The sequence below is a fragment of the Chiloscyllium punctatum genome, chromosome X, assembly GCF_047496795.1.
Source record: "Chiloscyllium punctatum isolate Juve2018m chromosome X, sChiPun1.3, whole genome shotgun sequence".
NCBI lineage: Eukaryota > Metazoa > Chordata > Chondrichthyes > Orectolobiformes > Hemiscylliidae > Chiloscyllium > Chiloscyllium punctatum.
In genome coordinates, this window is record NC_092791.1 from 14527681 (window position 1) to 14544312 (window position 16632).

At 53.8% G+C, this 16632-nt stretch overlaps 1 protein-coding gene across 1 annotated transcript in view; it reads left to right on the forward strand.

Annotated features, from left to right (window-relative positions):
* The window catches only part of LOC140471350 (integrin alpha-5-like), a 276546-nt gene that overhangs the window by 240949 nt on the left and 18965 nt on the right, over positions 1–16632 (forward strand). The window contains 1 exon segment of the mRNA XM_072567381.1: positions 987–1103. Within this exon segment, the coding sequence (XP_072423482.1) occupies positions 987–1103 (117 nt within the window).

Sequence of the window (16632 nt, forward strand, 5' to 3'; positions counted from 1 at the left end):
TGTGTGTGTGTCAGAGTTTCTCTGTGTGTGTGTGGGAGTGTGTGTGTGTGAGAGTTTCTGTGTGTGTGGGAGTGTGTGTGTAAGAGTTTCTGTGTGCGTGGGAGTGTGTGTGTATCAGAGTTTCTCTGTGTGTGTGTGTGTGTTTAAGAGTTTCTGTGTGTGTGGGAGTGTGTGTGTGTAAGAGTTTCTGTGTGTGTGGGAGTGTGTGAATGTAAGAGTTTGTGTGTGTGTGGGTGTGTATGTGTAAGAGTTTCTGTGTGTGTGGGAGTGTGTGTGTGTGTGTGTCAGAGTTTCTGTGTGTGTGGGAGTGTGCGTGTGTGTGTGTAAGAGTTTCTTTGTGTGTGTGTGTAAGAATTTCTGTGTGTGTGGGTGTATGTGTAAGAGTTTCTGTGTGTGTGGGAGTGTGTGTGTGTAAGACTTTCTGTGTGTGTGGGTGTGTGTGTGGGAGTGTGTGTGTGTGTGTGTCAGAGTTTCTGTGTGTGTGGGAGTGTGTGTGTGTGTCAGAGTTTCTGTGTGTGTGGGAGTGTGTGTGTGTGTCAGAGTTTCTGTGTGTGTGGGAGTGTGCGTGTGTGTGTGTAAGAGTTTCTTTGTGTGTGTGTAAGAGTTTCTGTGTGTGTGGGAGTGTGTGTGTGTAAGACTTTCTGTGTGTGTGGGTGTGTGTGTGGGAGTGTGTGTGTGTGTGTAAGAGTTTGTGTGTGGGAGTGTGTAATATTGAGGCCTCCTAGTGGTTGCTGCTGGAGGTTGTAAGCTTTTTTTCCAGAGCTGCAGGAGGGATCACATTCAAACTGAGGATGGTGCCAACCTGGGAGTTGCCAGGGGGCTTTGAGTGGGCACTGGCGAGCTGCTGGAAGTGAGCAGTGTGTGAATTGAACAGGTTCCAGTGCCCTGAGAGCCCCTGAGGCAGGAGCTGGGCTCTCGCTTGGCTCTTCGAGGGTCCGGGGTTGGCCTCAGGACCCTGACTCACTGTCCTCCTCCCCCCCTTCCAGCTGCAGAGCCCCCCAGTGGAATCAGCCCGGACGCTAAATGTCAGTTCGGAGAAGCCGGAACATTCTATCCGCCGTCGGGAAGCAGCGAGGAAGCAACTGGGGGATCTGGAGAGTCTGGTGAGTTAACTGGAGAGTGGGGGTGGGGGGGGGGGGGGGGGGGGGGGGAGGGGGAGGGTGCGGGGGAACAGTGAATGGAGGGAAGCGGGAGAGACTTGGGTTACACTCCAAACTGGAGCCAGACCAGGAGAGACAGAAGGATGGGAGCAGAAGGCCATTCAGCCCCTCGGAGCTGCTCTGCTGTTCAGTACCATCATGGCTGATCGTCCATTTCTGTTGGCACCTCTTCTGACTGCCCGCACTCACTGATCCATTTTCCTTTGAGCGTAGTCCTTGTGCTGTTCCGGCACTGGTCCTCATCCTGGCATTGGGGACGCCATCTGCGCCAGGGGACGGTACACCTAAAGTGCCAAGGTGACCAGGTGGAGGGGGAGTTGGGGGATCATGTTCTCCCACCACCCCACTGCCCCTTTTGTGCCAGCAGCATTACCAACAGCAGTGGCCTCGCCAGTGACCTGGTTACGGGCGGGTGCCCGTCAGAGTTGGCAGCCTGGCAAAGAGAAGCGATTCTCAGGCCTGGTGCCCGGCCCTTCTGAAGCAGAACCCATTGTGCACTGCCCCATGAATCCATGCAAGCAGCTCAACTGCTTTCTGTCTTGTCTAACCCCACGTCCTCCCCATCTATTCATTCACGAGGTGGGGTGGGCATTCTGCTCATTGCCTGTCGCTCCTTGAGAAATCACCCAACCTTCCTGCTACTGAGTGGGCACTGGATCACGCCTCATTGTGATGCCCGCACCAGTCCAATATCCTGAGCTCCACTTAGACAGGTTAAAAGGTGCTGACAGATGTGAGGGCAGAAGTGCCCAGGGAAGCCTGGAACAGAGCGGGCAGTTTCAGGAAGCTGGTAGCCAGGGGTTTTCAAAAGAGGCTGTTGACAAACAAGGAGCTGCCCTGAGGATCGAGCAGGGGAACGACACAGACGGCATGTGTCAGGTTGAGGGAACCTCTCTGTGGTTCACTGGGAACACTCTCAAAGCTGCAGTTGGCACTGAAGAGCAAAACCACCCAGTACAGCCAGGAATACTGCCAGGACTGGCTGGCAACAATTCACCCACACGCCCCTCAAGATACATGTTCCCTCGGACAGACCGCTCCCTCGTACAGACCGCACCCTCGTACAGATTGCTCCCATGTATAGACTGCACCCGCGTATAGACTGCACCCGCGTATAGACTGCACCCTCATATAGACTGCACCCTCATATAGACTGCACCCTCGTATAGACTGCACCCTCGTGTAGACTGCACGTTCGTGTAGACTGCACCCACGTGTATACTGCACCCGCGTATATACTGCACCCACGTATAGACTGCACCTTCGTATAGACTGCACCCGCGTATATACTGCACCCACGTGTAGACTGCACCCACGTGTAGACTGCATCCATGTATAGACTGCACCCTCGTATATACTGCACACGCGTATAGACTGCACCCGTGTATCGACTGCACCTTCGTATATACTGCACCCGCGTATAGAATGCACCCTTGTCTCGACTGCACCTGGATATAGACTGCACACACGTATAGACTGCACCCACATATAGACTGAACCCTCGTGTAGACTGCACCTTCGTATAGACTGCACCCACGTATAGACTGCACCAACGTATAGACCGCACCCTCGTATAAATTGCACCCGTGCATAGTCTGCAGCTCCGTATAGACTGCACCCTCGTGTAGACTGCATCCTCGTATAGACTTCACCCACATATAGACTGCACCTTCGTATAGATTGAACCCGCATATAGACTGCACCCGCGTATAGACTTCCCACATATAGACTGCACCCGCATATAGACTGCACCTGCGTATAGACTGCACCCGCATATAGACTGCACCTGCGTATATACTGCACCCACATATAGACTGCACCCGCGTATAGACTGCACCCGCATATAGACTACACCTTCGTATAGACTGCACCCACATATAGACTGCACCCTCGTGTAGACTGCATCCTCGTCTCGACTTCACCCACATATAGACTGCACCTTCGTATAGACTGAACCCGCGTATAGACTTCCCACATATAGACTGCACCCGCATATAGACTGCACCCACATATAGACTGCACCCTCGTGTAGACTGCATCCGCGTATAGACTGCACCCTCGTATAGACTGCACCTGCGTATATACTGCACACGCTTATCGACTACACCTTTGTATAGACTCCACACTCGTGTAGACTGCATCTGCGTATACACTGCACCCGCGTATAGACTGCACCGTCGTGTAAACTGCACCCACGTATAGACTGCACCAACGTATAGACCGCACCCTCGTATAAACTGCACCCGTGCATAGTCTGCAGCTCCGTATAGACCACACCCTCGTATAGACTGCACCCTCGTGTAGACTGCATCCTCGTATAGACTTCACCCACATATAGACTGCACCTTCGTATAGATTGAACCCACATATAGACTGCACCCGCGTATAGACTGCACCCTCATATAGACTGCACCTGCGTATATACTGCACCCGCGTATAGACTGCACCCTCATATAGACTGCACCTGCGTATATACTGCACCCGCTTATAGACTACACCTTCGTATAGACTGCACCCACATATAGACTGCACCCTCGTCTCGACTTCACCCACATATAGACTGCACCTTCGTATAGACTGAACCCGCGTATAGACTTCCCACATATAGACTGCACCCGCATATAGACTGCACCCACATATAGACTGCACCCTAGTGTAGACTGCATCTGCGTATAGACTGCACCCTCGTGTAGACTGCACCCTCGTATAGACTGCACCTGCGTATATACTGCACACGCTTATCGACTACACCTTTGTATAGACTCCACACTCGTGTAGACTGCACCTGCGTATACACTGCACCCGCGTATAGACTGCACCTGCGTATACACTGCACCCGCGTATCGACTGCACCTGCGTATACACTGCACCTGCGTATACACTGCACCCGCGTATCGACTGCACCTTCGTATAGACTGCACCTGCGTATACACTGCACCCACGTATCGACTGCACCTTCGTATAGACTGCACCTGCGTATATACTGCACACGCTTATCGACTACACCTTTGTATAGACTCCACACTCGTGTAGACTGCATCTGCGTATACACTGCACCCGCGTATAGACTGCACCGTCGTGTAGACTGCACCCGCGTATCGACTGCACCTTCGTATAGACTGCACCCGCGTATCGACTGCATCTGCGTATACACTGCACCCGCGTATCGACTGCACCTTCGTATAGACTGCACCCGCGTATCGACTGCACCTTCGTATAGACTGCACCCGCGTATAGACTGCACCCGGATATATGCTGCACATGCGTATCAACTGCACCTTCATATAGACTGTTCCCTCCTATATACTGCACCCTTGTATAGACTGAACCTTCATATAGACTGCACCCATGTATACTCTGCACCTGTGTATAGATTGCACCCACGTATAGACTGTACCCACGTATAGACTGCACCTTCGTATAGACTGCACCCCTGTATAGACTGCATCCATGTATAGACTGTTCCCTCGTATAGACTGCACCCACGTATAGACTGCACCCTCGTATAGACTGTACCCACGTATAGACTGTACCCACGTATAGTCTGCACTCACGTATAGACTGCACCTTCGTATAGACTGTTCCCTCGTATAGACGGCACCTTCGTATAGAATGCACCTGCGTATAGACTACACCCTCGTATAGACTGCACCTTCGTATAGACTGCACCGTCGTATAGACTGCACCTTTGTATAAACTGCACCCTCTTATAGACTGCACACGCGTATAGACTGCACCCACATATAGACTGAACCTTCGTGTAGACTGCACCCTTGTATAGACAGCACCCGCGTATAGACTGCACCAGCATATAGACTGTTCCCTTGTATAGACTGCACCCGCGTATAGACTGCACCCATGTATACACTACCCGCATATAGATTGCACCCACGTGTAGACTGCACCGGCATATGGACTGTTCCCTCTTATAGACTGCACCTTCGTATAGACCGCATCCTCGTATAGGCTGCACCCACGTATATACTGCAGCTTCATATAGACTGCACCCTCATATAAACTGCACATGCGTATAGACTGCACCCACATGTAGACTGTTCCCTTGTATAGACGGCACCCACGTATAGACTGCACCTTCGTATAGACTGTTTCCTCATGTAGACTGCACCTTCGTATAGACTGCACCCACGTATAGACTGTACCCGCGTATAGACTGTACCCGCGTATAGACTACACCCTCGTATAGACTGCACCGTCATATAGACTTAACCTTTGTATAAACTGCACCCACGTATAGACTGCACCCGCGTATATACTGCACACACGTATAGACTGCACCCTTGTCTCGACTGCACCCGATATATGCTGCACACGCGTATCGACTGCACCTTCGTATAGACTGCACCCACGTATAGACTGAACCTTCGTGTAGACTGCACCCTTGTATAGACTGAACCTTCGTGTAGACTGCACCCACGTATAGACTGCACCCGCGTATAGACTGCACCCGCGTATACACTTCCCACATATAGACTGCACCCGCATATAGATTGCACCCACGTGTAGACTGCACCCGCATATAGACTGTTCCCTTGTATAGACTGCACCTTTGTATAGACAGCACCCTCGTATAGGCTGCACCCACGTATAGACTGCAGCTTCGTATAGACTGAACCCGCGTATAGACTTCCCACATATAGACTGCACCCGCATATAGACTGCACCCACATATAGACTGCACCCTCGTGTAGACTGCATCCGCGTATAGACTGCACCCTCGTATAGACTGCACCTGCGTATATACTGCACACGCTTATCGACTACACCTTTGTATAGACTCCACACTCGTGTAGACTGCATCTGCGTATACACTGCACCCGCGTATAGACTGCACCGTCGTGTAAACTGCACCCACGTATAGACTGCACCAACGTATAGACCGCACCCTCGTATAAACTGCACCCGTGCATAGTCTGCAGCTCCGTATAGACCACACCCTCGTATAGACTGCACCCTCGTGTAGACTGCATCCTCGTATAGACTTCACCCACATATAGACTGCACCTTCGTATAGATTGAACCCACGTATAGACTGCACCCTCATATAGACTGCACCTGCGTATATACTGCACCCGCGTATAGACTGCACCCTCATATAGACTGCACCTGCGTATATACTGCACCCGCTTATAGACTACACCTTCGTATAGACTGCACCCACATATAGACTGCACCCTCGTCTCGACTTCACCCACATATAGACTGCACCTTCGTATAGACTGAACCCGCGTATAGACTTCCCACATATAGACTGCACCCGCATATAGACTGCACCCACATATAGACTGCACCCTAGTGTAGACTGCATCTGCGTATAGACTGCACCCTCGTGTAGACTGCACCCTCGTATAGACTGCACCTGCGTATATACTGCACACGCTTATCGACTACACCTTTGTATAGACTCCACACTCGTGTAGACTGCACCTGCGTATACACTGCACCCGCGTATAGACTGCACCTGCGTATACACTGCACCCGCGTATCGACTGCACCTGCGTATACACTGCACCTGCGTATACACTGCACCCGCGTATCGACTGCACCTTCGTATAGACTGCACCTGCGTATACACTGCACCCGCGTATCGACTGCACCTTCGTATAGACTGCACCTGCGTATATACTGCACACGCTTATCGACTACACCTTTGTATAGACTCCACACTCGTGTAGACTGCATCTGCGTATACACTGCACCCGCGTATAGACTGCACCGTCGTGTAGACTGCACCCGCGTATCGACTGCACCTTCGTATAGACTGCACCCGCGTATCGACTGCATCTGCGTATACACTGCACCCGCGTATCGACTGCACCTTCGTATAGACTGCACCCGCGTATCGACTGCACCTTCGTATAGACTGCACCCGCGTATAGACTGCACCCGGATATATGCTGCACATGCGTATCAACTGCACCTTCATATAGACTGTTCCCTCCTATATACTGCACCCTTGTATAGACTGAACCTTCATATAGACTGCACCCATGTATACTCTGCACCTGTGTATAGATTGCACCCACGTATAGACTGTACCCACGTATAGACTGCACCTTCGTATAGACTGCACCCCTGTATAGACTGCATCCATGTATAGACTGTTCCCTCGTATAGACTGCACCCACGTATAGACTGCACCCTCGTATAGACTGTACCCACGTATAGACTGTACCCACGTATAGTCTGCACTCACGTATAGACTGCACCTTCGTATAGACTGTTCCCTCGTATAGACGGCACCTTCGTATAGAATGCACCTGCGTATAGACTACACCCTCGTATAGACTGCACCTTCGTATAGACTGCACCGTCGTATAGACTGCACCTTTGTATAAACTGCACCCTCTTATAGACTGCACACGCGTATAGACTGCACCCACATATAGACTGAACCTTCGTGTAGACTGCACCCTTGTATAGACAGCACCCGCGTATAGACTGCACCAGCATATAGACTGTTCCCTTGTATAGACTGCACCCGCGTATAGACTGCACCCATGTATACACTACCCGCATATAGATTGCACCCACGTGTAGACTGCACCGGCATATGGACTGTTCCCTCTTATAGACTGCACCTTCGTATAGACCGCATCCTCGTATAGGCTGCACCCACGTATATACTGCAGCTTCATATAGACTGCACCCTCATATAAACTGCACATGCGTATAGACTGCACCCACATGTAGACTGTTCCCTTGTATAGACGGCACCCACGTATAGACTGCACCTTCGTATAGACTGTTTCCTCATGTAGACTGCACCTTCGTATAGACTGCACCCACGTATAGACTGTACCCGCGTATAGACTGTACCCGCGTATAGACTACACCCTCGTATAGACTGCACCGTCATATAGACTTAACCTTTGTATAAACTGCACCCACGTATAGACTGCACCCGCGTATATACTGCACACACGTATAGACTGCACCCTTGTCTCGACTGCACCCGATATATGCTGCACACGCGTATCGACTGCACCTTCGTATAGACTGCACCCACGTATAGACTGAACCTTCGTGTAGACTGCACCCTTGTATAGACTGAACCTTCGTGTAGACTGCACCCACGTATAGACTGCACCCGCGTATAGACTGCACCCGCGTATACACTTCCCACATATAGACTGCACCCGCATATAGATTGCACCCACGTGTAGACTGCACCCGCATATAGACTGTTCCCTTGTATAGACTGCACCTTTGTATAGACAGCACCCTCGTATAGGCTGCACCCACGTATAGACTGCAGCTTCGTATAGACTGTACCCTCGTATAGGCTGCACCCACATATAGACTGCAGCTTCGTATAGACTGCACCTGCTTTTAGACTGCACCCACGTATAGACTGTTCTCTCGTATAGACTGCACCTTCGGGTAGACTGCACCCGCGTATAGACTGCACCTGCGTATAGACAGCACCCGCGTATAGACTGCACCTGCGTATATACTGCACCTGCGTCTATACTGCACCTGCTTATAGACTACACCTTTGTATAGACTCCACACTTGTGTAGACTGCATTCGCGTATACACTGCACCCGCGTATAGACTGCACCGTCGTGTAGACTGCACTTTCATATAAACTGCACCCACGTATAGACTGCACCCTCGTATAGACTGCACCCTCGTGTAGACTGCACCCTCGTGTAGACTGCACCCGTGAATAGACTGCACCCGCGTATAGACTGTTCCCTCATATAGACTGCACCTTCGTATAGACTGCACCGTCGTATAGACTGCACCTTCATATAAACTGCACCCACGTATAGACTGCACCCTCGTATAGACTGCACCCTCGTGTAGACTGCACCCGCGAATAGACTGTTCCCTCATATAGACTGCACCTTCGTATAGACTGCACCGTCGTATAGACTGCACCTTCATATAAACTGCACCCACGTATAGACTACACCCACATATAGACTGCACCCTCGTGTAGACTGCACCCTCGTGTAGACTGCATCCCCGTTTAGGCTTTTCCCATATATAGACTGCACCGTCGTATCGACTGCACCCGCGTATAGACTGCACCCAGATATATGCTGCACATGCGTATCAACTGCACCTTCGTATAGACTGTTCCCTCTTATATACTGCACCCTCGTGTAGACTGCACCCTTGTATAGACTGTACCTTCATATAGACTGCACCCATGTATACTCTGCACCCGTGTATAGATTGCACCCACGTATAGACTGTACCCACGTTAGACTGCACCTTCGTATAGACTGTACCCACGTATAGACTGCAACTTCGTATAGACTGTTCCCTCGTATAGACTGCACCCACGTATAGTCTGCACCCTCGTGTAGACTGCACCCACGTATAGACTGCACCTTCGTATAGACTGTTCCCTTGTGTAGATGGCACCTTCGTATAGACTGCACCTGCGTATAGACTACACCCTCGTATAGACTGCGCCTTCGTATAAACTGCACCCTCTTATAGACTGCACACGTGTATAGACTGTTCCCTTGTATAGACTGCACCCACGTATACACTTCCCACATATAGACTGCACCCGCATATAGATTGCACCCACGTGTAGACTGCACCAGCATATAGACTGTTCCCTCGTATAGGCTGCAGCTTCATATAGACTGCACCCTCATATAGACTGCACATGCGTATAGACTGCACCCACATGTAGACTGTTCCCTTGTATAGACGGCACCCTCGTATAGACGGCACCCGCGTATAGACTGCACCTTCGTACAGACTACACCCACGTATAGACTGTACCCACGTATAGACTGTACCCGTGTATAGACTACACCCTCATATAGACTGCACCGTCATATCGACTGCACCTTTGTATAAACTGCACCCACGTATAGACTGCCCGCTCGTATAGACTGCACCCGCGTATAGACTGCACCCTTGTCTCGACTGCACCCAGATATATGCTGCACACGTGTATCGACTGCACCTTCGTATAGACTACACACGCATATAGACTGCACCCGCATATAGACTGAACCTTCGTGTAGACTGCACCCTTGTATAGACTGCACCCTCGTGTAGACTGCACACGCGTATAGACTGCACCCTCGTGTAGACTGCACCCGCGTATAGACTGTTCCCTTGTATACACTGCACCCGCGTATAGACTGCACCCGCTTATACACTTCCCACATATAGACTGCACCCGCATTTAGATTGCACCCACGTGTAGACTGCACGCTCATATAGGCTGCACCCACGTATAGACTGCAGCTTCATATAGACTGCACCTGCTTTTAGACTGCATCCTCGTATAGACTACATCCGCGTATAGACTCCACCCTCATCTATACTGCACCCGCGTATAGACTGTTCTCTCGTATAGACTGCACCCTCGCGTAGACTGCACATGCGTATAGACTGCACCCTTGTAGACTGCACCCGCATGTAGACTGTTCTTTTGTATAGACTACATCCTCGTATAGACGGCACCCGCGTATAGACTGCACCTTCGTATAGACTGTTCCCTCGTGTAGACTGCACTTTCGTATAGGCTGCACCCACGTATGGACTGCATCCATGTATAGACTGCATCTTCGTATAGCCTGCACCGTCATATAGACTGCACCTTTGTATAAACTGCACCCTCGTATAGACTGCACCTGCGTATATACTGCACACGCGTATAGACTGCACCCGGGTATATGCTGCACACGCGTATCGACTGCACACGCGTATAGACTGCACCCGGATATATGCTGCACACACGTATCGACTGCACCTTCATATAGACTGAACCCTCGTGAAGACTTCACCTGCATATACACTTCCCACATATAGACTGCACACGCATATAGACTGCACCCGCGTATAGACTGCACCCGCGTATACACTTCCCACATATAGAATGCACCTGCGTATAGACTGCACCCACGTATAGACTGCACCCGTGTATTGACGGCACCTGCTTGTAGACTGCACCCTCATGTAGATTGCACCCTTGTATAGACTGCACCCGCATATAGACGGCACCTGCGTATAGACTGTTCCCTCGTTTAGACTGCACCTTCCTATAGACTGCACCTTCGTATACACTGCAACTTCTGATACACTGCACCCGCATATAGACTGCACCCTTGAACAGACCGCACCCTCGTACAGACCGCTCCCTAGTACAGACCGCACCCTCGTACAGACCGCTCCCTCGTACAGACCGCTCCCTCGTACAGACCGCTCCCTCGTACAGACCGCTCCCTTGTACGGACCGCGCCCTCGTACAGTCCCCTCCCTCGTACAGACCCCTCCCTCGTACAGACCCCTCCCTCGTACAGACCGCTCCCTCGTACAGACCCCTCCCTCGTACAGACCGCACCCTCGTACAGACCCCTCCCTCGTACAGACCCCTCCCTCGTACAGACCGCTCCCTCGTACAGACCCCTCCCTCGTACAGACCCCTCCCTCGTACACACCGCTCCCTCGTACAGACCCCTCCCTCGTACGGACCGCGCCCTCGTACGGACCGAGCCCTCGTACAGACCCCTCCCTCGTACAGACCGCTCCCTCGTACAGACCCCTCCCTCGTACAGACCGCGCCCTCGTACGGACCGCTCCCTCGTACAGACCCCTCCCTTGTACAGACCCCTCCCTCGTACAGACCGCTCTCTCGTACAGACCGTGCCCTCGTACAGACCGTGCCCTCGTACAGACCGCTCCCTCGTACAGACCACACCCTCGTACAGACCACACCCTCGTACAGACCCCTCCCTCGTACAGACCCCTCCCTCGTACAGACCGCGCCCTCGTACAGACCGCTCCCTCGTACAGACCGCTCCCTCGTACAGACCACACCCTCGTACAGACCCCTCCCTCGTACAGACCGCTCCCTCGTACAGACCGTGCCCTCGTACAGACCGCTCCCTCGTACAGACCGCTCCCTCGTACAGACCGTGCACTCGTACACACCGCTCCCTCGTACAGACCGCGCCCTCGTACAGACCGCTCCCTCGTACAGACCGCTCCCTCGTACAGACCGCTCCCTCGTACAGACCACACCCTCGTACAGACCGCTCCCTCGTACAGACCGCTCCCTCGTACAGACCGTGCCCTCGTACAGACCGCTCCCTCGTACAGACCGCTCCCTCGTACAGACCGTGCACTCGTACACACCGCTCCCTCGTACAGACCGCTCCCTCATACAGACCGTGCACTCGTACAGACCGCACCCTCGTACAGACCGTGCACTCGTACACACCGCTCCCTCGTACAGACCCCTCCCTCGTACAGACCCCTCCCTCGTACACACCGCTCCCTTGTACACACCGCTCCCTCGTATACACTTCCCACATATAGACTGCAGACGCATATAGACTGCACCCGCGTATACACTTCCCACATGTAGACAGCACACTCATGTAGACTGCACCTGCGTATAGACTGTTCCCTCGTATAGACCGCACCCATGTATAGACTGCACCCTCGTGTAGACTGCACCTGCGTATAGACTGTTCCCTCGTATAGACCGCACCCATGTATAGACTGCACCCTCGTGTAGACTGCACCTGCGTATAGACTGTTCCCTCGTATAGACCGCACCCATGTATAGACTGCACCCTCGTGTAGACTGCACCCTTGTATAGACTGAACCTTCATATAGACTGCACCCGCGTATAGACTGCACCCACGTATAGACTGCACCTTCGTATAAACTGCACCCGCATATAGACTGTTCCCTTGTATAGACTGCACCCTCGTATAGACCGCTCCCGCGTATAGACCGCACCCTCGTATAGACTGCACCCTCGTATAGACTACATCTGGTATAGACTGTTTTCTCGTATAGACTGCACCCGCATATAGACTGTTCCCTTGTATAGACTGCACCCTCGTATAGACTGCACCCACGTGTAGACTGCACCTGCGTACAGACTGTTCCCTCGTATAGACCGCACTCATGTATAGACTGCACCCTCATGTAGATTGCACCCTTGTATAGACTGCACCCGCATATAGACCGCACTCATGTATAGACTGCACCCTTGTATAGACTGCACCCGCATATAGACGGCACCTGCGTATAGACTGTTCCCTCATTTAGACTGCACCTTTCTATAGACTGCACCTTCGTATACACTGCACCTTCTTATAGACTGCACCCACGTATAGACTGCACCCTTGTACAAACCCCTCCCTCGTAAACACCGCTCCCTTGTACAGACCCCTCCCTCGTACAGACCCCTCCCTCGTACAGACCGCGCCCTCGTACAGACCGCGCCCTCGTACAGACTGCTCCCTCGTACACACCGCTCCCTCGTACACACCGCTCCCTCGTACAGACCGCTCCCTCGTACACACCGCTCCCTCGTACAGACCGCTCCCTCGTACAGACCGTTCCCTCGTACAGACCCCTCCCTCGTACACACCGCGCCCTCGTACAGACCGCGCCCTCGTACAGACCGCGCCCTCGTACAGACCACGCCCTCGTACAGACCGCTCCCTCGTACACACCGCTCCCTCGTACAGACCGCGCCCTCGTACAGACCGCGCCCTCGTACAGACCGCGCCCTCGTACAGACCACGCCCTCGTACAGACCGCTCCCTCGTACAGACCACACCCTCGTACAGACCCCTCCCTCGTACAGACCCCTCCCTCGTACAGACCGCTCTCTCGTACAGACCGTGCCCTCGTACAGACCGTGCCCTCGTACAGACCGCTCCCTCGTACAGACCACACCCTCGTACAGACCACACCCTCGTACAGACCCCTCCCTCGTACAGACTGCTCCCTCGTACAGACCACGCCCTCGTACAGACCGCTCCCTCGTACAGACTGCTCCCTCGTACAGACCCCTCCCTCGTACAGACCGCTCCCTCGTACAGACCACACCCTCGTACAGACCACACCCTCGTACAGACCGCTCCCTCGTACAGTCCCCTCCCTCGTACAGACCGCTCCCTCGTACAGACCGTGCACTCGTACAGACCGCTCCCTCGTACAGACCGCTCCCTCGTACAGACTGCTCCCTCGTACAGACTGCTCCCTCGTACAGACCGCTCCCTCGTACAGACCGCTCCCTCGTACAGACCGTGCACTCGTACACACCGCTCCCTCGTACAGACCGCTCCCTCATACAGACCGTGCACTCGTACAGACCGCACCCTCGTACAGACCGTGCACTCGTACACACCGCTCCCTCGTACAGACCCCTCCCTCGTACAGACCCCTCCCTCGTACACACCGCTCCCTTGTACACACCGCTCCCTCGTATACACTTCCCACATATAGACTGCAGACGCATATAGACTGCACCCGCGTATACACTTCCCACATGTAGACAGCACACTCATGTAGACTGCACCTGCGTATAGACTGTTCCCTCGTATAGACCGCACCCATGTATAGACTGCACCCTCGTGTAGACTGCACCTGCGTATAGACTGTTCCCTCGTATAGACCGCACCCATGTATAGACTGCACCCTCGTGTAGACTGCACCTGCGTATAGACTGTTCCCTCGTATAGACCGCACCCATGTATAGACTGCACCCTCGTGTAGACTGCACCCTTGTATAGACTGAACCTTCATATAGACTGCACCCGCGTATAGACTGCACCCACGTATAGACTGCACCTTCGTATAAACTGCACCCGCATATAGACTGTTCCCTTGTATAGACTGCACCCTCGTATAGACCGCACCCGCGTATAGACCGCACCCTCGTATAGACTGCACCCTCGTATAGACTACATCTGGTATAGACTGTTTTCTCGTATAGACTGCACCCGCATATAGACTGTTCCCTTGTATAGACTGCACCCTCGTATAGACTGCACCCACGTGTAGACACCTCCTGCGTACAGACTGTTCCCTCGTATAGACCGCACTCATGTATAGACTGCACCCTCATGTAGATTGCACCCTTGTATAGACTGCACCCGCATATAGACCGCACTCATGTATAGACTGCACCCTCATGTAGATTGCACCCTTGTATAGACTGCACCCGCATATAGACGGCACCCGCATATAGACTGTTCCCTCATTTAGACTGCACCTTTCTATAGACTGCACCTTCGTATACACTGCACCTTCTTATAGACTGCACCCACGTATAGACTGCACCCTTGTACAAACCCCTCCCTCGTACACACCGCTCCCTCGTACAGACCCCTCCCTCGTACAGACCGTGCCCTCGTACAGACCGCTCCCTCGTACAGACCGTGCCCTCGTACAGACCGCTCCCTCGTACAGACCGCTCCCTCGTACAGACCCCTCCCTCGTACAGACCCCTCCCTCGGAGAGACCCCTCCCTCGTACACACCGCTCCCTCGTACAGACCGCTCCCTCGTACAGACCCATCCCTCGTACAGACCGCTCCCTCTTACAGACCGCGCCCTCGTACAGACCGCACCCTCGTACAGACCGCTCCCTCGTACAGACCCCTCCCTCGTACAGACCGCGCCCTCGTACAGACCGCTCCCTCGTACAGACCCCTCCCTCGTACAGACCGCTCCCTCGTACAGACCGCGCCCTCGTACAGACCGCGCCCTCGTACAGACCCCTCCCTCGTACAGTCCCCTCCCTCGTACAGACCGCTCCCTCGTACAGACCCCTCCCTCGTACAGACCGCGCCCTCGTACAGACCGCGCCCTTGTACAGACCGCTCCCTCGTACAGACCCCTCCCTCGTACAGTCCCCTCCCTCGTACAGACCGCTCCCTCGTACAGACCCCTCCCTCGTACAGTCCCCTCCCTCGTACAGACCGCTCCCTCGTACAGACCGCTCCCTCGTACAGACCCCTCCCTCGTACACACCGCTCCCTCGTACAGACCCCTCCCTCGTACAGACCGCTCCCTCGTACAGACCGTGCCCTCGTACACACCGCGCCCTCGTACAGACCTTGCCCTCGTACACACCGCTCCCTCGTACAGACCGCTCCCTCGTACAGACCGCTCCCTCGTACACACCGCACCCTCGTACAGACCGCGCCCTCGTACAGACCGCTCCCTCGTACAGACCGCGCCCTCGTACAGTCCGCGCCCTCATACAGTCCGCGCCCTCGTACAGACCGCTCCCTCGTACACACCGCTCCCTCGTACACACCGCTCCCTCGTACAGACCGCGCCCTCGTACAGACCGCTCCCTCGTACAGACCGTGCACTCGTACAGACCGCTCCCTCGTACAGACCGCGCCCTCGTACAGACCGCGCCCTCGTACAGACCGCTCCCTCGTACAGACCGCGCCCTCGTACACACCGCTCCCTCGTACACACCGCACCCTCGTACAGACCGCGCCCTCGTACAGACCGCTCCCTCGTACAGACCGCGCCCTCGTACAGGCCGCGCCCTCGTACAGACCGTGCCCTCGTACAGACCGCTCCCTCGTACAGACCGCTCCCTCGTACAGACCGTGCACTCGTATAGACCGCTCCCTCGTACAGACCGCGCCCTCGTACAGACCGTGCACTCGTACAGACCGCTCCCTCGTACAGACCGCTCCCTCGT